This window comes from Pteropus vampyrus, unplaced genomic scaffold (assembly GCF_000151845.1).
Source record: "Pteropus vampyrus isolate Shadow unplaced genomic scaffold, Pvam_2.0 Scaffold49, whole genome shotgun sequence".
Lineage (NCBI taxonomy): Eukaryota > Metazoa > Chordata > Mammalia > Chiroptera > Pteropodidae > Pteropus > Pteropus vampyrus.
Window position 1 is genome coordinate 2,893,060 of NW_011888830.1, and position 22,680 is coordinate 2,915,739.

Genomic DNA, 22,680 nt, shown 5'->3' on the forward strand with positions numbered 1-22,680 from the left:
TTTTTTTTTTTGCCACTGCTGTAACTAGACATACGTAGTAAGCAGTTATAATGTTTTAGCTCTTCATCTCTTAATGTGAGTCAACTATGAAGACCTTGGTTTAAGTAAAAGTACTTAAACCAAGTACAAGTGAAATATTAAAATGATTCAAAAAGTACTTAAACCAAGTGACAAGTGAAATATTAAAATGATTCAAATAGTTTCCTGCATACTCCATTGGCTTGTGATATTTAGACAGAAATATCTCTTTGTTCTCAGCTCTTTTCTATTCAGATGAAGCCATTTGGCAGAGATTTTGTCACTTAAGGAACTCATTTTGGTTAGAAAGCCTATCTTGATCCACTATGACTGCCAATTTGGCCTAAATTCATAAATCTATATAGAACAATGGAAAGAAATTTTTCTTAGAATAATTGAGAGCCTGTTTAAAGTTTATCTTTTACTTTAGATAGCAGAAAATATGGAACTTAAGGAACCTTTTTAAAGAAAGCAAGCATCTTGTTGCTTTTATCTGTTACCTGTCCTTTTTTTTCTAGAGCATTTGGAATTTTTATTTGTTCATTTATAGACAAACTTCCAGGTTCAGTATTGCATTTTCTCCTTAGTACTATTATTATTTTTTTTTTGCAATGTCAGTCCAGATTTTCGACTGGAACATAGGAAGGACATGTCCACTTTTGCTTGTCCGCAGCAGTGCTTCGTGGGGGTTACAGTTTGGATTTCCTTCAGACCCACTGCCAGACGACGCTCCGTCTTTGTCTTCTTTCACCTCTACCTCTCTAACCATTCTTCCTCTTTTTCCTTGGTGGGTTCCTTTTCTTGAGTTCATCTTTAAAATCAGAGGTCCCTAACCCCCAGACTGCAGAATACTATCAGTCTGTGGCCTGTTAGTAACGGGGCCGCACAGCAGGAGATGAGTGGCTGAGTGGTAGCGGGTGAGCGAAGCTTCATCTGTATTTGCCCTGCTCCCCAGCACCCCCATCACCGCCTCAGCTCCACCTCAGATTGTCAGGCGTTAGATTCTCATAGAAGCACCGGTTCCTGGTGCCAAAAAGGTTGGGGACCGCTGTTTTAAGTGATCTGTCTGAAGCTGTGTTCTTTGCCTTTTCATTCTGCATGCTGTCCCTGGGTGCTTTCATCATTTCCCATGGTTAGGACTGTCACTTAAAGACTTCCAACTCTGAACCAACACCCCGATCTTTGTCCTGGAACTTCTGAGCCCCGCACTCATTTAGCTGACACCTTAAATGGGCACCTGGCCACCTGCCCCTCAGATACTTGAAACTCAATGTCTTAATCTTCATACCACCTCCAAACCTTTTCCCATTTCTCCTCTGTGTTTCTATCATGGTAAAATATTCAACATTCACTCACCCTCTTAGTCATTCAAAACCTTCTCCCTGCTACCCGCCTCTTGTTAGCACTCCATATAGCTACAATTCCTTTAGTTGCCAAGTTTTGTGCTTCTTTTGATTCTTAATATCTAACATTTGCCTCCTGTTCGACCTCACTGCCAGAACCGCATCATCTGCCCTGGAAGCCCTGACTCCAGGGTTGCTCAACAACTTGCTGAGCTGTTGTGGTCTATGGAATGGCCGGCCCTTTCCAGGTGCTTCAGTGACTGTGGGAGAAAACCCAGACACCTTAGTTTGACATATGATACTCCCTAGCCTCTAGTTTCCTTCTCTTTTTTTTTTTTTTTTTTTTTTTAGATTTTAATTTTAATTAATTATTTTTTTTAGGTGAGGCAACCCTTGGTTGACCTTACAGATTTCAAGGACCTTTTCTGCTTACAATCCCTTATTTTTTATTTTTATTTTTATTTTTTACGCCTACAACACCTGGTCTTCCTAGGTGGTCTCCCATCCACGTACTAACCAGGCCCGACCTTGCTTAGCTTCCGAGATCAGACGGGATCGGGCTTGTTCAGGGTGGTGTGCCTTAGACCCTCCTAATTTTCTTACTTCCATCCATCCCACCTCCCTGGCCACTTTTAAAGAGTAATAGTAACAGCAAATTTTGGATCTTATAGTAGACTACTTGCTAAATGCTTTCTTTACATGCATATATCAATTATTTTTTCTTCAACAGCCCTTCGGAATAAGATATTGGTCAATACAAGTTTGTTTTTTAATATCCTCAAGGACAATTTTCCATGCACAGGATTATTTAGGTTTTTAAAATTAGTATTTGATTTACTGAAGTTACAAATTCAGAAACCTAGCTCTTCTTTAAGTTTGTTAATTCACATTACAAAAAGTTTTCTTCTTGTGTTCCAGTAAAAAATTTTGATTATTACTACCAAAAAGAAGGAAAAAAAAAGTACAAAGGACAGAATGCAATACTGAAGTTTTTTGAGGTGATGGAATCATTTCGTATCCTGATTGCATACACACACACACACACAAGTTGGTTTTATTTTAAGTTGTTTAAAAATAAACTGTCCCACTTTTTGAGGGCTTGAGTGTGTTTTCACTTTTTTTGTTTAATAGAAACCCAGTTACATGTGTTCAATAATTTTTACATATGTAAATGTGAACCAAAATGCTAAGAAACACAAAATGAGAATTTTAAAAATTAAATTATTTCATAAAGATCTATGGAATTTATGTAGTATTAAATAGGTTTATAATGATAAATGTGTTTAAATAATTGTCTCCCTTCTTTCCCTTATCTTTCAAGTTTAATCTGATGGGGGAAAAAGTCGACCCAATGAGCCTAACTACAATATTTATTTTTTATCACCTTGTTGAAGGCTATACTAGTGTTCGAATTCCATATTCTTTTGGCTGATGATTAAACAGAAAGAAAACCAGTTGATTTTTTCAGATACAAATTTGAAATGTGATAGTATTTCAGTTGGACTTACTATTTGATCTAGAAGAGAATAAGATGACTCTCTAACCCAGAATAATTCTCCTGACAACAGCCCCCACCATTTCTTACTGAAAACTGTTAGAACAGTCGAAGTATATGTAGTCTATTGTTGAAATTTAAAAGTAAAATGTTGCTCACAAGAGAGAGCACTTAGAGCACTTTCCTGTAATTATATGTCTCTTGTTAGGTGCAAAAAGCTGTTGATGCCTTCCGATGCACTTAATCTGCAGGGCTTGTAGTTGAGTGTGGTGTCCACTGGGTGGTGACAGAGACCTGAGTAAGATCAAGGACAAGCCTCAGGGGACTTAAGAGGGACACTTTCCCTTATTATTTTAAGGATGGCTAGATTATTCTTTTTGTTGGCTTTAAATAACCTAATAAATAGTTTTACCTTTGTTCTAAAATGAGTCAAGTTATATTTCCCTTTTTTGAGTAGATTATTTTAATTGTTGGCACTCACATAAAGATACCACGTAGATGATGGTAACAGTAGTGGAAAATACCTTTAATGTGGTATCTTCACAAAAACATCCCCTCTTCTGTCTGATGGGAATTGTGGGGCTTTCCTCTCCTTTGAGGAGTTAGGGAGGTAATTTTTCATTTAAACTCCTGTGGTTTCAGGGGAAGAAGAGAAGAATAAAATTTTAGGCACGGAGCTATAAGGGTGAGCAAAATTATGTATATTGAAAAGAAGTCTAGAACAAAGTATGGATAATAAATATTAATACTTATTACAGATAGTTAGGCGGCTAGGTGTCGATGTGAGATCATGAGTTGTGGATTAGTGCCACTCGTCGGTCTTTAGCATGCTCCCTGGTCACAAATCATCATAGGAAGTAGATGGGACCTGACACTGTTTTAAACTAAGCAAATCCTAGTACCACAGTCTGGCCTGGCACCTGTCAATATCCTTACCCCTACTATGCAAGGCCTTCTAGCCTAAATGTCTTTAAAATTGGGGAGGAATTTGTTTTTTTAAGCACATACATTTTAGGAGGTTCTTTCTTATATATCTGTCTACTACCTGTTTCAAATTGCTTTGCTTTCTTCCATGCTTATTGAAAATCTTTATAGGGGCAAAGAGGCCATACTTTCTAATGTGTTTGTACATTTGAGGTATTCACTGTGTACCTCTTACAGAGTCCTACCTAGTTCCTAATAATAGATTGCCATTTAGGAATTAATTAGCTAAAATGTCATAGTGTCAGCACTGGATTTTTTTTCTCCAAACCTTGCTACATCTAGTTTCTTAGCTATGTAGAGCTTGGGTATTGTAATCTTTATGTTTCTTTAGTGTTTATATGAACAGCGTGTCATTACTATTAATTACATATGTGTAAATGGACATTTTGTCAACACCTTACTTACAATTCTGTTACTATTTTAGATATTATAGGAAGGAATACAAAAGAAGTAGAAATCACTTGAAGTCAGTTTTCATCTACTACAGAGAAAGGGAAATGTATTTTGGACTACTGTGAAAGAACTTTAAGATGTTACTTTTGGGCTATTTTAGAACAGTGAAAGATTTTTTTTCCCAGTGTGAATTTTGGCCACTTGCCCATTTAGTAAATGGCACATGTTAATTTTTTCTTATTATTCTGGTATGGTGTGTAGATACATAGAATATAAATGTCTCTTCCTTAGAGAAATTTCTGTATTGACTTGCATATAAAGTAGTGTTAAGTATAAGGTGAATACTTCTCTTACCCTTTATATTGAAAAATTAAATAGCCCACATATGTATGATACAGACCTTTCCATTTTGTTTTATGCATGAAATTACCACCTCCGTCTCCTCATTACTTCCTTCTCAGTTTTTCTATTCCTTCTCCTGAGAAATACATGCTTTGGAGCCATAATCCTACATTTTACTATGTGTCCTGCTGGTTTTTACTAATATGTGCCTTTATATACCTAAAGGATTTCAGAATGAAAAATCTACGGATATTGGAATATAAGAACAGTGTGTAAAATGGCATTATTTTTCCCCAAAGATGTTCAGTTTTCTCCCTTAGTCCTCTTTCCTCCCACTTCCTTCCTTCTACCCCCACTTTATTTTTTAATCTCTTCCACCTCACCGGTTCCTTATTAAACCCTATTATACTCTGTCTTGGGCCACTCCTCACTCCACAGCCGACCACAGCTTGGAGGAGCCCTGGGCTGCAGTCCTGTGGTGCAGCAGAGGGCTACTTTTCCAGAAGCCTTTGCAGCAGGGAGGTGAAAACTGGGCCAATCTCACTTCTCTTTTATGGCCCCATCCATTCCTCCACCCTGCAGAGGGCGGTGGTGCACGATGCCACCAGGAGGCCTCTACCCTCATGGCCTAATTACCTTCCAAAGCCCCGTCTCCACATACTGTTACACTAGGTTTGCAATGGGGGCGGGGAGAGCAGGACATAGACGGTCAGTCTACGGCAGGTGGCTAACCTTTGAAAAACCTGATTTCGAGTGAATTTGGTTTCATGAGTTGTGAATTTTTATGGATTAAAACATTGAAAACAGGCTCTGAGTGTCTGCAGTCTGGCCAAGAGAAGCTTTCACTGACAGACTGATGTTCCAGGGGGTGCACATGCAAGCCACACAGCAGTCCCTTCTTATTGATAATGCTGCTAGGAGAATTTAAGATATTTAAAATTATTTCCTATAAACTGGAATGCTGGTGGCTCTGCAGGTCGCTCAAAGCCACCGAGTGCTGGAGACGTGGGGCAGCTCAGAGGGCTCAGCACGGGAATCTCCACACGAATCCGACTTTGCCCCTGGAGCAGCACATCCTGCAGGCCTGACCTGACCGCTCTCTGGTGCCGCTGTTTTCCTTTTCTTTTTCATGGTTGTGTTTTCCATCAGGTTCCTAGTCACCAACCTGAAAAGGGTGTTTTGATGATTGGCTGATATTATATGGAATATCAACCAGCCATTGAATTAGCTATTCAGATGACTGTGTCGTGAGCCCTTGGAATATTGTTAGAATGGAGACTAAAAGAAAAGTCATAAATTCAGTTTTTCTATTACGCAGATCTTTGTATCTTCTTGATAATTTGTGTTTGTCGGGGTCATTTGCTTACGTGGTAGAAATAATTCATATATTTATCTGGAACTAAATGGATCACTATTTGTAGAGCTGATAAGAACTTTTGGGGAACACTAGATAGATTTTAATTTTATTTTTATCGTTAGTTATCAACCCCATAGACTAAATGACTACTTGTGAATATTCTTGACTTGGGCTGCATTTGTGCCAAGTCTCTTACTGCAATTCCAGATATTTCCTGTGAGATTGGTCAGAAGCTGAACTAGAATGCTTCAGATAATTTCACAGCATTCATAAACACCGAAAACTTTTCTAAACGACAAGAATTTTAAAGTTTGAGTTATCATGTCTCTATTATGAACAGACACAGAACAGTGTTGGTTATTCCAGCTGTTACTGAATAGCAGCTGTCTGTTCCTGTCTTTAAACCACGAGCCATCCTCTACTCTGCTCGTCCCTCACACGTCACATCTAACCCACGAGCTGTGTCTGGACTTCGCCTTAAACCATATCCGAGAAGCAGCCTCTTCCCTCTGCTTCCACCACACCATAGTGTAGGAGCAAAGAGCGAAGGCGCTGGAATCAACTCTGGGCTTGAATTCTCTGCCGCTGACTCGTTCATCCTGCCTCATTTTCTCATCTATAAAAAGAATAGTAGTAGTGAAGTATCTTACATGCCTATTGCTGACATTGTATTTATAGCTTTTTGAGCAGTGCTGACATATGGTAAGGGCTTAATGAGTATTAGCTATTATTTCTTCATTAATTATTACAGTCTAAGGCTAATTATTACACATTCAAAGTGAACACTATTGGACATGAGATCCTGTTACTCTCCTGCTGAAAAACCTTCAGTAGTTTGCAGTTAATTCAGAAAAAACACCCAGAGTCCTCACTGTGGCCGTCTAGGCCTGGCATGCCGTCGCCGCTCTTCTGTTCCCCTGCCCTCCGCCCGTCCCCCACTCTTGACGCGGAGCACCTTTGTTCCTGCTGGAACTCTCCCCTGCTCTGTCCTGCCCCACTCCAAATCCCTGTGACTGCCCTGCCCTGGCGCTGCCGTCACAGCTGCACAGGTAGCACGTAAGCTCCAGGAGGACGGGACTTCGCCCTCCCGTTCCGTGTGTGGGTTGCCAGCACCCGGAACAGCGCCCAGTACACGGTAGTTGCCTGGTGGTATGTATTTGTAGAATGAATGAATGAGTGGAACAAACTGTAATCGCCAACTCTAATGCTTCGTGTGCTCTCAAATGTAGAAAATAAAGAGCTTGCACCATATTATCAAAGAAGAGTTAAATTTAGTTTAAAACCATCACAAGTTTCTCTGGAGTTTAATGAACATGGCAGAGTGGAAGAAAACGGTGAACTGGGAGTGAAAATACTGGGTCTTGGTTCTCATTCTGTTTCTGCCAGTAAACATCACTTGGCTTCTCTGAGCCTCTGCCTTTTCACCTATAAAATGCGGGCAGGACTGGATCTCTCTGGAACCCTAGGGTTCTGAGAAGCTGCCCAGTTGTGGGAAGTGGGAAAGGGGGTGACTGAGCCTCTCCACTTTAGCTAGAGCAGCTTTGTTTATATATTCTTTATCTACTGGGATTTCATATGAAATTTAGTTTGAAAAAAGTCTGCTTCTAAAAAGTTTAAAAATCACTGAATTAGAAGAGCACAAATGTTATTTTTAGTTTAATAATTCTGATACTAGTCCCTTAACTATTTAAAGGATATTGTTTCATCATTATTCTCTGCTCCCTCTAGTCCCAAAGAAAAGCTCATTGAATATTTTAAAAAATATTTTAAAGAAAATCGTATGAAGGTAAATAACAAAATTATCATCACTAGGAAGCGAGCTACATGCAAACAAAGGCCACGTCTGCCTGCTCGCTGCTAATGGACTCACTGCTTAGCACGTTGAAGCAGAGCTTACTCAGTAGATATTCATTAGATGGATGAACAGGGGGATGTTTGAAGAGAGCAGCAACTTATTTTTAAGTGAGAACATATTATTTTATAATAACTCATGAAAAAGATGTAGGCTAAATCATGAAATTTTTATAAGTGAAGTCTGTTTTCTTTTCAAGATGATATTTATTGGATATCCTTACTGTAATAAATCATTTTTAAATACTGTTTACTAAATGGCAAACTTCTTTTAATTCTTCATTAAATTTCTGAATTTAGTTATTTAAAATATAAAACTAAAAGTATCCAATATGATATTCTCTTATTTTTTATTTTTTTCTTTCTTTTGCTTTAAAGTGGGATCATCTTAAGAACGTTAACTTTAAAATAGAGAATACTATTTCCTTTTATCACAAAGTTAAACTGTGGAAGGTACTTAATGATAAGTTTTTTGGGGACAACTTTTTAAAAACTTAATTTAATTTTTAAAAATTTCTAAATAATTTTTACTTTTCAATTACAGTTGCCATACAATATTATTAATTTCAGGTATACAACATATTGATGAGACATTTATATAACTTAGGAAGTGATCACCCCAATAAATCTAGTACCCATCTGACACCAAAGATAGTTATTACAATATTATTGACTGTATTTCTTATGCTATACTTTACATCCCATGACTGTTTTGTAACTGCCTATTTGTACTTTCTAATCCCTTCCCCTTTTTCTTTCACTCCCCATCTCCCTCCCATCTGGCAACCATTAGTTTGTTCTCCGTATTTATGAGTCAGTTTCTCTTTTGTTTGTTCCTTTATTTTGTTCTTTAGATTCCACATATAAGTGGAATCATATGGCATTTTTCTTCCTCTGTTTGACTTACTCCGCTCAGCACAAGACCCTCTAGGTTCATCCATGTTGCTGCAGATGGCAACATTTCAATCTTTTTTATGACTGAGTAATCGTCCATTGGATATATGTGCCACCTCTTCTTCATCCATTCATCCACTGTTGGACATCCAGGTTCCTTCCATATCTTGGCTATGGTAAATAGTGCTGCAAAGAGCATATGGATTCACATGTCCTTTCAAAAGTCGTGTTTTGGGTTTCTTCAGATAAGTACCTGGAAGTGGGATTACTGGGTACTTCCTTGCCTCTTGTTATAGCCTTTGTTTTAAAGTCTACTTTGCCTGGTATAAATACTGCTAGTATCCGGGGACAACTTTAGATCACAATTGGTCATCAGTTGACTTTTAAATTTGGCAGACCTGCTTCTAGTTGAGAAGAAAAGTTTAACTGAGATTTCAAAACCATTTTCGTTGAAGTAAGCTAAAGTGAAGATGATATAATGGTAAGACATTGAACTACTGAGCTGCAGAATTGTTTTAGGAATAAAAAAAGTATCTGCCTTTTATTCATAAAAGAGCATGGAACAATATCTTAAAAAATATCTTAACAAAATATAAGAATCATGTTATACTATCGTATGAACCTTACTCATAAGATTATAAATATTCCCACCTGCACATTGCCTAATAAGCTTTTGATTTTTGGTATGTTTTACTATCAATCTCTCTAAAAAGTGGTTCTCTTAAGCCAGTGAAATGCTGTGGTGTGTGTGTATGTGCAGTGCATGTACATGAGTGCACATGTGAAAAGTAAGCAGTTACTCACCATGTGGCTCTTAGATTTGATACTATTTACTCATGTATTTATGTTGCTTATGAATTTATTTCTTCCTTTAGGTAAAGAAGATGAATTTCCAAAGAAACCTTTGGGACAGCTTCCACCTGAATCTCAGTCTGCTGGCATTACTCACCTGAGCAATGGACAAAGTGTTGGCAGGTCAAGTCCCCATAAGAACAACAGACGAGAGAGCAGCTCATCACCTCACAGAAAACATGAGCGTTCGCCTCACCATCAGAGTAGACTTGGTACACCGGAAAGAGTACGGCAGCCACGACCAAAATCGGTGGATGAGGAGAGCAGAAAGCTAAAAGACGAGGCAGATTTTCAAAGAAAACATCCATCAGGTTCACAAGACAATGCCAGGCAATATGATCACGCAGCTGCTAATCAAAATAGCAATGCTACTTCAGATACCAGGAAGGAATTTGCACCCAAATGGAATAAACCGTCAGATGTTTCAGCTATTGGAAAAACTGCAAAATATGCCACTGAAGGCAAAAGTGGATCACACCCCACACTTACAGTCACCATCCCAAGTTCTGCTGATCTTCGGATACCGAATGCAAGGCAGAAGATGAAGGTCTGGGACGCCGATGAAGGGAAACGGGGTTCTAATGCATCCCAGTATGACAATGTACCTGAAAACGGAAATGGCACTTCTGTTGAAGAGGCACTAGAAAGGGCTTACTCTCAAAGTCCAAGGAATATTGTTTACACGCATAGTCCAAGAAAGCATGCTGAGCCAAGTCCTAGTCCATCAAAAGTGTCAAACAAGTTTACTTTTAAAGCGCAGCCTCCAAGTTACGCAAAATATCCATCTCAGCTAGATGGGGAAGATCGCGGGATGGTACCCCCGCCGTCGTACAGCAATCCCCCCAACTATCATGGGAGTTCTCCAAAACGCATCCCTCCTGCTAACAGCAGCCTCGTGTCTCCACAGCTTAGCTATGGGATCCAAATGAATCCTTCTAGGAGGCCTCATGGTTCTAATCTTTCAATCAATGTTTCTCCAGAGAAATCTCACAGCCGCCCAGCTCCTCTTGTACTACCATCTAGTCGAATAGAAGTTCTTCCCGTCGAAATTGATGCTGGGGGATATTCAGGCAATTCAGGGACACCAAAGAATGGAAAATTTATCATTCCTCCAGTGGATTATTTGCCAGATAACAGGAAGTGGTCCGAAGTCGGTTACATATACAGACCTGAGACACACGAACACTTGTGGACTCGAGATGCTAACCGCGGCCACTTAAGCAATTTACCAAAATATCCTGCCTTTCAACATGTTCCCTTTCAGGACCATAACCTCCCCGCAGTTTCAGTGGATAGTCCCGTGCGGTATAGAACTTCCCCAGCTTTAGAAGATGCCAGTTCATCTGGGTATCAATATTCAGGGCCCTCGGCTCCCATGTATCACTACAGAAACCGGGATGGACTTTCTGTTCAAGAATCAGTATTGCTGTGAGAATTTATCTACACTTGCTGAAGACAAGAGAATAGAAACCATACGAAACCTACATTGCTATGTTTATAATTGCCAAAGCAGTATTTTGTACCATTGTAAACAACTGGCGCAATTCTAATGTATGTTACTAATAAGAGTAGATGGAAGTGTTTTCATCCCATAAAGATGCTGCTTAAGATGAGCATTTTAAATTGCATCGTCACTGAACCTGTTAAAAAGAATTTACCATGGAAACATAGCAATAGCATTTAGGAATGCACGCACAATAATAATTCATTACTCAGTTTCATTTATAGCTTTCTCCAAAAACCTGAACATTTTTACTCTATTAGCCCGTTCTGTTTTGAGTAATGTTACAAAGTACTGAAAAACTGTCATGTAGAGTAGATATTTTTAAGGCTATGTGTAGTGTATGTGTCTTCTAATAGATATTGTAGGCATCTATGCATACACATTTGAACACAAAACTAAAGAAACATTTTTAAAAACTACTTTTAATTTAGATCCATGGAATAATTTATTATTCTTTTCTTTAACTGGTGTTTTAGTCAAGTTTTTTTCCCCATTGTATTTTTAACCTAGATCCTAAATTGACTTCACAGTTTGCCCTGAGTTGAGTAATTCAAATTTCACAGAATGCTCATCTTTCTCATTCAATTGCTGTCATTTTCTTTCAATCTGAAAATTAAAGACATTGGAGAGAATGGCTAACCACTTAATGGTGCTTAAAAATCCAGGCAGTTAAAATAAGTTTATGGCCAAAGGTGCAGCTGTCAGTGTATCCGTGAGCACTGAGGTCAGTGTAAGTGCCTCTGCCCTGTGTTCTGGTCTGACTCGCAAAGCTCAGAGCAGAATGGTCCTTGCCAGATGCAAAGGAAGCGTGGCAGCACAGCGTCCTGTGGATGCCAGCAGGAGAGGCTGCCAGTCACTGTTCCTTGCAGGTTCCTTTGAAAGCAGGATTAGCAATATGGTTACTTCTAAGTCAGCCCCTCAGATTTCTGCAGGGCCTCACTACAAAGGGCTGGGCAGTCATTTACATGATCTCTGGCACTGTCTTTTTAAAGAATGTAGCCAATAGATATTGCTGTGCTTAAGCCATTCAATTATTGTGTAAAATTGTAGGAAATGATCCTAATTAATAATGGGAATCTAAGATTTTGGTCTTTTTAATAGTGCAACTTTCATACTTCCAAAAATCTTTTTTTTCTTTTTCGGTGACAAAAATTCAAGTTCATGTTAAAAACAAATTAGCAATGTCTTTTATAATTTTCTATTACACTACAATTACCAAAACATTGACAAAGTTTGGAGCACACCAAGAAAGTATGACTTTGTGTTTAATTGGAGAGCTTATTTTCAACATTACTTTGCTCATGTTTGAATAATAGAGTAGAAAACCTAACACTGAGGGCTCTTCTTGTTGCAGGCTGGGGCTTTAAGCTTTCAAGGTACAGAAGTATGTCTTTTAAAACGAGAGTAACATTTGTTTAGCTAGTGAATGTGATAATATTTTTTATGTATATAATGAGTCTAATGTAATTTTAATCAACTTGGTAATGACATTATTAAATGGCAAAACAAATATGGTGTATTAGCAGTAAGCAATACACCGAAGCTCAGACGAAATCCTGATATCACTGGGCTCTTGATTCAGATCATGTGAAACTTAGAAATAAATATATATAAAAATGTAGCTGAGGATATTAATTCTAATTTTTAAACCATGATTCTGTGACTTGTAATAAGATAAGCCAAGCTGTACAATTTAGTTCATGATAGCAGCGCCTGAGCTGTTCCAAAATCTATATGTCAACAGTGGTAAATACTGTAGATTTATATATATATATGCAAAATATATATGCACACACTATTTTCTTATGTCATCTATGACATTTTTTATCTGTTTACTTTTTTGGATGTGATTGTTTTTAACATGCTAAAAGTAATACGAATATTTCGTTTTGTGTCTTTTATGTGCTTTTATTCATATGGCAGAAATACTGCACCTCTGATGCTTCTAAAGCTAATTCTCTTCTAATTGAGTAGATATTTCCCAGTGTTTGCCTACGTGACCATATTTATCAAGTTCTCTGTTACATGCTTTATTAACTTCTGGTAGTACTGTATTTAGAACTACTGCATCACTTTTATTTTCTTTATTTAATCTGCCATTATTAATAACAATACGGTATTATTTCCAGTCTTCCCCATTATAAAGTGTAGTGCTTTGTTAGTTTTTTAAATAGGAAGATTTAATTTGAAGTTATTTTGCCACCATAAATTTTTCAAATTTAAAAAATAAATAATGAAATAATGATAAAAGATGAAATAATATTGGCAAAGTGGATTCAAATATATTTATGAAAAACGTATTTGGTAAGAATTTTCATGGTGTGGAGACTGATTTTACTCTAACTGCATGTACTTGGTGTAAATATTTTGCCATTATGTCTTTTCTTCATAGCAGTTTTCCCTAAAATAATAAGCACTTTGGTATAGTTTTTACTTTTTTTAATATTTAGTTTGAAAAGTTGAAGAAATTAGACCCAGAGTCTCAAAGGGTTTTAAAACTTTGACTCTTTCAAATGCTTATGTTTTCTATAGGATTTTTTTTTTTAATTGACAGCTTTTTAAAGCTAGGAAATATATGTAAAATCAGATGTCAAAGTGTTGTAGGGAAGGAAAAATTTATTTTTCCATCTACCCTTCTAGGTTCTCCAGCCAAACCCTGTAAATTGGACTGCCAAAAGACAGATGAACAAGAGAAAAACAAACAGAAGTTCATTAACATGTGCATCGATCGTTCACATGGGAGGACCCAGTGATGAGTAACTCGAAGGGAGGGCAGAGGTGGGGTCTAGACACCTAACCTTGTGGGGAAGGGAGGGGGAAAAAGGCCCTCATAGAAAAGCAAATGAGGTTTTGGAAAATAGATGGGAGGTATATAGTTGGTGACAATGTCTGGATGTAGTGCCAGAAGAGAAGGTTGGAGCTGCCTGGGGAGGGATTTATGACAATTGAGTGCTTTGTGGGGGACTCTGCTTTTAGGCAGATAAAGGATTTCAGGAACTCAGATGCATTCAGCTCAAAATCTTTCTTATGCCAAAGTGGCATATTTCGGGGTGGCGTGACCTGATCTCTTTCAGTGTCAATAATAGAGTGTTTCTTGAAAAAGCTAAAAGCGATTAGTCAGTAGAACATTTCTGGAGAAGAAAAATGGATGTTTACAGAGTGCAATGTGATTTTTTTTTTTCATTTTAAGAAGATTCTAATACTAAATTTTATATCATACTAGGTATAACTTTAAAATTGAGTTTCATATTCATAGTTATTTCAGATCTCTCCCTCAGGGTCCATTATAATGCACAAAAACAGTACCTCGCCAACACTTGGCTGAGATCTCTTTTCATGATTAGAGAAAAACATGCCACATCCACCGCTAGGGGTTTATTCACAGAGGACCGATAGCTTCAGCTTCTGGAAGTATTAGTACTCTCAATTATCTTTTAGAATCACACCTTATTTTAGTAATTGATTGCAGGTTAATTAAGATTATGGTTTAGGGATCTGTTTTTGTGTGTTTGTTTTACTTGTCCTTTAATGTATTTTAAATGTCCATTTCTAATATGGATATTAATGCTAAGTGACCAGGTGGTTTTAATAAGTCAAACTTTACTTTTACAATGACCGAAGGTATTGAGAATAGGGAGAAAGGGTTCCATTTAACATTTGTTTATGAATTGTACTTCCAGAAAGATTTTTAGTTAACCATAAATTTTATAGATAAGCACACAGAAATGAACAATTTTAGATTTCATAGGAGTGGATCTCGACCCTTGCTGCTCCTTAGAATTATCTGGGGAACTTTTACAAAATGTTCTCTTTGGTTCTTACCCTAGGCCCCTTAAATCAGAATGTCAGGAGTGGAACCCACATATCAGGTCATAGTACGCCCCCGCTACCCCCCCAGTCTATCAATTAAGCTCTTAAAAAAAAGAAATCTAAAGTTGATTGTCTTATATTCCCACTATGAGCTATCTCAAAAATTTTTCACAGATAAGTTTCAGAGTTTAGAAACTCTGATTTCAGGTAAGTTAGTAAAAGTTTCACTGGAAAGATTAACATTACCAGCAATCTCTGTACAGTTTGGTGAACTGTTGATGGTGGTGGGAAGTGTAAATGGCTTCGAACAGAAGGTGTGTGCCCCTGTTCTGTCTCCCATCACTGCTTAGGGTGGTTCTGCAAGCTAGCCAGAGCCTTGTTAAAATCTCCATTTCCCTAGACAACCTTTGTCACTTTCCTCAAGTGACGTGCTAAAAAATAAGGCCCAAGCTGTTTGGAAGCCTAAGTGCCTTTTTCCTGTGCGAGGAGCTGAGGAAATGCCACACAGTCTGGTCACTCACTCGGCCAGTTGGCATTTTACTGAGCACCTACAGTGGACTCGTCCTCAGGACTCCACTAGGCTCATGCTTCAAGATAGAAGACTTGTTTTATAATCGTGTTTTCGTTCGGCTTTGAGACACACAGGGCATTGTTGGAGGCACCGCGGGCCACAGCTTAAGAAGGTTGGCAGGCTTGTGCGGGAGGTGCCTCAGCCAAACCTGAGAGGGTTCACAGAGTGGACAGGAAGGGGAGGGGACAGGGACGTTTCTCCACAGGGGTGGCACAAGCAGCTACATGGTCCATGTGGAGGAGTTTGCCTCTTTGACATGTGGTGTTCCACAGATCAGATCTTGGAGGGCCTTGTATGCCATTGAACTTGACCCTGTTGGTGGGTTTTGCCATGGTTGTGTTTACATCACCTCTGTGGTGCCTCGAGGCTGTGGTGGCTGGATGAGAGGGAACAAGCCTGGAGGAAGTCAGGAAGACCACGGCAAGTATTATGTCTAAAAAGTGGTACAGAGCTTAAGGCCAGGGAAGAAGTTTCAAAGAAAAGGTGATTAACTTGAGAGCGAATCACTAAGTAAAATGGGCAAGACTTGATCTTTGTTTGAATGTGATCATAAGAAAACTAGCAAATTTTACTGAATGCTTACTACCTGTCTGACACTGTGCTTAAGCATTTTACCCATATTAACTCACTTAATTCACACAGTAACTATGAAGAACGTACTACTATAATTCCCAGGTGACAGATGAGCAAACTAAGGCACAGACAAGTGGAAGTGACTTGGTGGCACAGCGGTAGGTAACAGAGCCAGGACTTGAACCCGAGCAGTCAGAGTCTAGGGCCTGTGTTTCCCCCACTCCTGAAATTTTTAGGCAGGTATAATTTACCCACTGTAACGCTCACCCATTTAAGTGTACACTTCAATGATTTTATAGTGAATTTACAGAGTTGTGCAACCATTACAATAAACCAGTTTTAAACGTTTTCATTGCCTCATGAAGACCTCTTATGCCCATTTGCAATCCGTCTCCATTCCTGCCCCCAGCCTCGGGCAACCACTAATCCACTTTCTGATTTGCCTTCTCTGGACACTTCATAAAAACAGAACCAAACGATACGTGTTTCCTTGCATCTTACTCTCACACTTAGCCTGTTTTTGAGGTCTGTCCATGTTGTAGCATGCATCAGTACTTTCCTTTTTGCCAGAGAGTATTCCATTGCATGGCTAGATCACATTTTGTTTATTTACTCACCAGCCAATAGACATTTGGGTTGTTTTCATAAGCTGCTCCGACCATTTGTGTACATGTCTTTGTGTGGGCATGTTTTCATTTCCCGTGGGTATCTATCTAGCTGTGCTATTGCTGGCTTTTATGGTAAGTTTGTGATTAACCTTTTGGGAAACTTCCAGACTGTTTTCCAAAATGGTGGGCACCACTTTGCGTTCCCACCAGTAGTAATGCGTGAGGGTTCAGATTTCTCCACATCCTCGCCAATACCCGCTGTTTTGTATTTTTTGATGATAGCCATTCCAGTGGGTATGAAATGGTATCTCGTTGTGGCTTCAGTTTTGCATCTCTTTAGTGAGTGGTAATGTTCACCATCTTTTCATGTGCTTGTGGGCCATTCATATATCTTTGATGAAATGTCTGTTCAGATCTTTTGCTCACTTAAGATTGGGTCGTTTTCTTCTTATTGCATAGTAAGAGTTCTTACTATGTTCTGGATACAAGTCCTTTATAAGACTTATGATTTGCAAATATTTTCTCCTAGTCTGACTTGTATTTTCAGTTTTGTGATGGTATCTTTCAAAGTGCAAATGTTTTTAATTTTAATGAAACCTAACTTACCAGTTTTTTCTTTAATGGGTCATGCTTTAAGTATTTGTATCGAAGGTCACAAAGGATTTTCTCCTGTTTTATTCCAGAAGTTTTATATATTTAGCTCTATATCTATATATATTTCATACATAAATATATTTATATATTTCAGTCTATGAGCCATTTTGAATTAATTTTTGTATATGGTGTGAGGTAAGAATCTAAATGTGGATATCCAGTGGTCTCAGTACCAAGTGTTAAAAAGACTATGCTTTCCTCAATTGAATTGCCTTAGTACCTCTGTCAAAAATTACTTGATTTTATATATAAATATTTGTTTTAAGTTTTGAAATGAGAAAGTACACGTCCTCCAACTTTGTTCTTTTTCAAATTGTTGTGGCTATTCTGGATCCTTTGCTTTTCTATGTAAATTTTAGGATTAGCTTGTCAGTTTTTGCCAAAAAACTATGCTGGGATTTTGATAGGTATGGTTTTGAATCTATAGATCAATTTTGGAAGAATTGCCATCTAAATGTTGATCGAGTCTTCTAATCCATGTAGAATGTCTCTCCATTTATTTTGATCTCCTTTAATTTCTCTCGGCAATGTTTTGTCATTTTGGTATATGTCTTGTACTTCCTTTGTTAAAATTATTCTTAAGTATTTGATTTTTCTTCCTCTTGTCAATGGAATTGGTTTCTTTGGATCCTGTGTGCTTAAACATTATTCTGTACTATTAATGGGAGAGAAGGGGTCAAAGTTGATTTCTACAACTCCCAGGTTGGGTGGTAGGGAGGAGAGCGGGGCCACCATCTGATAAAAAGAATTCAGGAGAAGGAGCAGGTTTAGGTTTAGTGAGAAAATGATACGTTTGACATGTAGAATTTGAAGAATAGGGGATTGACAGGTAGTGTTGTCTGACAGGCAGCTGGCAATTCCAGAGATTTGGGACTTGCCAGCCTGTAGGCGGCATAGCCCTGAGAGAGTACCTGTCCAGAGAGAAGATGAGCCAGCCATGGATGGGGGAGCTGGGGGTCACTGACGTTTAAGAGGTGCCAGAGGGGAAGGAGTGGGTGAAGGACCCGGAGGGGAGTGCTGGGCTGGCTCTGCAGTGTGTGAATGCCCAGCGACTGAAGGCGGAGCTTTGGAGTCAGATTGACTCAAGTTTGAACTTCGCATCCATGAGCCAGCCACTGTCCTTGGTCCTGAACAAAATCCCTGTCCTCATGGAGCTTATGTTCTGACCCATTTCCTCCTCTATAAAAGGAAGACAGTAGTATTTATTTCATTGTGAGGACTTAAGGAGTTAATTTGCATAATGTGTTCAATGCAGCATAGTCACACATTAGTAATTTGGAACGTTATCTGTACTCACGTGTCCCCACAGAGCTGGTTCTGGTGACCTAGAAGGCATGGACCGTGGCTTCGCAATGAGGAGCACAGGCAGTAGAGTTACACATGACATGTGAGCGGGGAGGCCCAGAGGGCCACGTGAGAAGGCAGCGTGCCGGCCTGAGGAGAAGGGGTCCAAGAGGGAGGAAACGATGAGCGGTGTAAGATGGAGCAGAGAGGGGCTGGTGACAGGGACTGACTTTCATAGAGCCACAGCGGGGTTGGGATTGTGGTGGGTGCAGGCACTGCGGGAGGTGTGAGTGAGAAGGATGGCGGTGACTGACTCGTAGCTGGAGGGGAGGGTGGGGAAAGAATCCGGGGAGGGGTGTATTTACATGGAAAAGTAATGCTAGTGAGAAATCGGTCCTGACCTTCAAACTCTCCAGTCCTTCAAGTCAGCCCTCGGTTTTATTCCAGTTCGGTACTTTATGCATTCATGAATATTAAAGTGCCAGTTATTAAACTTTCTGTAATTCAGACTTTTCACTTTAATTTGGAGGAAAATCTGCATAATCTGAATACGAAGCAGGCTGCATCAAGAAAACTCTTAAGTACTGCCCCTGAACACGACCGACTTTGAAGAGCACATGTTGAAATGTTGCTGTCACATGTCATACACTAACAGATGTGATTCGGGAGTGGCATATGTGCGGAAGACAGAGAGCCAACTTCTCTGTAACCTAAATATGAATCAGCGACAAACTGTGGCTCCCCCAAAAGCTCTACCAGTTTTGAATGAGTTAATAAGTTCGGCCACAAATTCCTGGCGTGACTTTGGGCAGGTCCCGGGCTTCTCTGGCACTCAGTTTTCTGATCTGTAAACTGGAGGTGGGAGGGGGAGTTTGTAAAGCATTCCCCCAAACTCTAAGGGGAGGGTGCCCCAACCCAATACCTGTTTGTCTGCTTCGTACTAGGAAAACAATGGTGAGCCAAGGCCAGACGGTCCCTGGTCTCGTGGAGTGGACAGTCTTGTGGAGACGGCCGGCATTAATTATGAGGTTGCCAACACAAGTGAAGACCCACATCTGTGGCCAGGACCAGGAAGGAGGAGAACCCCATGCACCCAGTACCTATAATAATGGCAAGCATGAAGATGACTCTTGTGAGGAAAATGTGACTTGAGTTGGACGTATGGGGGAAGTAGTCATGACAATGAGCCCAGGAAGCCAGCTCACAGACACGGGAGGTGTGGCCACTCTCACCTGGAAGCAAAGAAGGCAGAGTAGCAAATACTGAGACAGATAGCTCAAGTTGCTAACGTGAAGACAGTTTTAAGTTATTCGCCATGTCTGCACGTGAACAATGCCATCAGCAAAGTCACATTTGGAAAGGAAAGATGGCCGTGGCCTGTGCATTGGCAATTTGGTGGAGTGAACTAGAGGCCATCAGACCCACACTGTAGTCGGCGTTTGCCACTCACAAGCTGTATGACCTTGGCAGGTCACATTCCCTTTCTGTGCCTCTTGTGGGCATCGAACTAGAAAGGGTGATAAAGATGACCCGAGACAGTGTCTCAACCAGGGCTGCAGATGAGAACCACGTGGGAAGCTGCTGAAACACTGTGCCCAGGCCCAGCCCGGACCAACCAAGTCAGAATCTCCTGGGCTGGGTCCTGGAATGAGGCGGCATGCTTTTTAAATTAGATACTTACACAGCTCAATATTTTATGGTTCCGGAGCCCATTCCTTAGAACCTGACTGTGGATTGCAATTGCATAGGAATGTACTACAAGAAGTCAGAGCTTTGGGCTTGACACCTCTGATGAGAAACCAAGAGTGACTTGCCTCTGTTAACAAGCAGTGTTTTGGCCACTTTATTTTTTTCATTCCCATATCATTACTATCAGGAAACTACCCTAAAATCATATCAGGGGATTTTTATTTAGAGATTTTGAATGGTGTGATAGAACAGAGGCTTGAAAACAAGCTTAGAGATGTCTCAGCTTTTCCACTAACATTGCCGGGCCTCAATCTTATGAATAAAATAGGAAAAAATTAGTCCTTCCCTGCAAGTTTGTTCTAAAGATTAATTCAGATAATGTACATGTAATACAGTGCCGGGACACAGAGGCTCTATAAATGTTAAGTGATGAATATAAATGTTTACATAGGGAAAGGGCTAATACTCATATTGAAAGAGCTTTTTTCCCATGTTTATAAAGTACCCCAAATGGAATATGGGCAAAGAATATTAAAATAAAAGGTACAGATAAGTACAAAGCTATTAAACACATTCTACAGCCCCATTAATTAGAGAAATTGAAATTGAAACGATTGGCAAAAACGGCTGGTGAGAAGACAGCACGTGGCCGGCCAGTGAGGGAGACCGCATTCCACAAAGACGCCACTTCCCGTATTCTTTGGTCCAGCAGTACTGCTTCTATGAACAGAAATACAGTGGGAAGAGATACATGTAACAGGATATCCTGAAGGTCCATCTGGAGAGGATAGGGTACATTATGGTAAAACCATGTAAAAGAATAACGCTCACTCTAAAAATACTTAGGTAGGTTTATATGTAAGTGACATGGCAAGATGCCCGCGATTTATTGCTGAGTGAAAAGAGCTACAGAGCAGTATTCACATAGCCCTTGGTTGGCTTTGCCCCAGACCAGCCTTGAGACAAGACTGACTGTGCAGTGCTGAAGGTCCTGGGTGGGTTGGGGCTGGGGCTGGGGCTGGCTGACGGTGGGCTGTCAAGTAGGCCAGTGAAGTTCTGTTTGCATGAAGGCTTTGAGTCTTTTAGGCGGGACAGCGAAGAAGGTTTCAGCATTGAAGGGCAGGCACCTGGGATATAAGAATTAGCCATGTAGAAATAAAGGAGTGAGGACGAGCAGAGACCTCTAAGTGGGGGAGCATGTCCCAGTAGGTAGGAATAGGAGGTGGGGGCGGAGTGGAACATACACTCCCCATTGGGTCACTAGGCTTTAACCAAGAATGAGCATGACAGGGCTTTGGGTGGGACTTGGCAAATGCTGGCCTCAGCGGAGAGGCTCTCAGACTGCCATCCCCTCCCCTTGAACCGCCTCCTTTGTTCCTTTCCAGTTCTTTCAGTCAGGGCAGGAAGGAGGGGCAAGGAAAATCAGAGAATTTCCTAGGGACAGCCCTGAAAGGCTGCAAGGTGTCCTAGTCTGGTAGCCCTGACACGAGGGACACTAGGTAGAAGCCATTCCCTGAGTGCCTGAGGCTGGTGCGTGGCCTGGGATGAAGGCACTGTCTTATTTTTACCAATGAAGCTGAAGGTCAGTGATGCTCAGTGAGTGGAAATTGGCAGTGATTTTTTTTTGAAGGCAGATGCTTGAGAAATATGAAGATCTGGAAATGTTCGGGGAGTCAGATGCCTCATATTCCCTTCCTGCTGAGTAAGTCGATGTCGGACTTGAAGGCTTATATTTTTTCATCATTGGCTGGCCCTGATCAGAAACAGTGGCAAGTATTTATTAATACCAGGAAGGGGTGGATGAGATTTTAAATGTCATCCTTTTAAAAATCACTGAATGCTCCATTAGTCCAGGATAGCCTGTGCCTTTGGATTTCATGGATCAGTAAAATGTTCTCTAAGATGTGAGGCACTGTCACTGTCATAGAGTTGTCCATTTTTATTTGTCAAGTACATTTATTAAAAGAAAAAGTATGTTAAAGAATATTGTGACACACATGGAAAAGAAGAAAGCATCAACTCAGAAAAATAAAACTGTTCCAGTTTTAGTGTATGTGCTGCCAAAGTGAGCTCGAGCCTTTAAATTGAATAGTTACCCTTTTAAAAAAAATCCACTCTATTGACCTTTTTCCTTTTTTTCTCCCCTTATTTTGGTAAACATCTCATTGCAGACTGGTGAGAACTCTGTAGGGCTCAGCCCTGGTGCACATATCAACAGTTAAAGGCCACTGAATTAGTGTTTGTTTCAATAGCAGATGATGTGATTAGTCTATGTGGTTTGTAGAAAATTAAATTTTTTAGCCAAACCAGATGCTAAGCTTTTGCCCGGAATCAATATACTATTAGAAGTCCTAGAAACTAATAAACATTCCATAACTATTAATTTATGGATAGGTTGTTGGCAAATAACCTCAGAGAAGGAATCCAGGCTTGAAACAGTTTTGTAAGGCCAGATGGA

At 39.8% G+C, this 22,680-nt stretch overlaps 1 protein-coding gene and 1 pseudogene across 2 annotated transcripts in view; one reads left to right on the forward strand and one right to left on the reverse strand.

The window, feature by feature from the left end:
* Nucleotides 1–12,915, forward strand: part of USP6NL (USP6 N-terminal like) — a 148,852-nt gene extending 135,937 nt beyond the window's left edge. For both annotated transcript variants that reach the window (XM_023530353.1, XM_011359640.2), the window contains one exon: nucleotides 9,553–12,915. In XM_023530353.1, the coding sequence (XP_023386121.1) occupies nucleotides 9,553–10,961 (1,409 nt within the window). In that variant the 3' untranslated portion in view covers nucleotides 10,962–12,915. The remainder of the gene's footprint in view (nucleotides 1–9,552) is intronic.
* LOC111739330 lies at nucleotides 1,830–1,947 on the reverse strand (annotated as a pseudogene).
* Nucleotides 12,916–22,680: the final 9,765 nt, after the last annotated feature.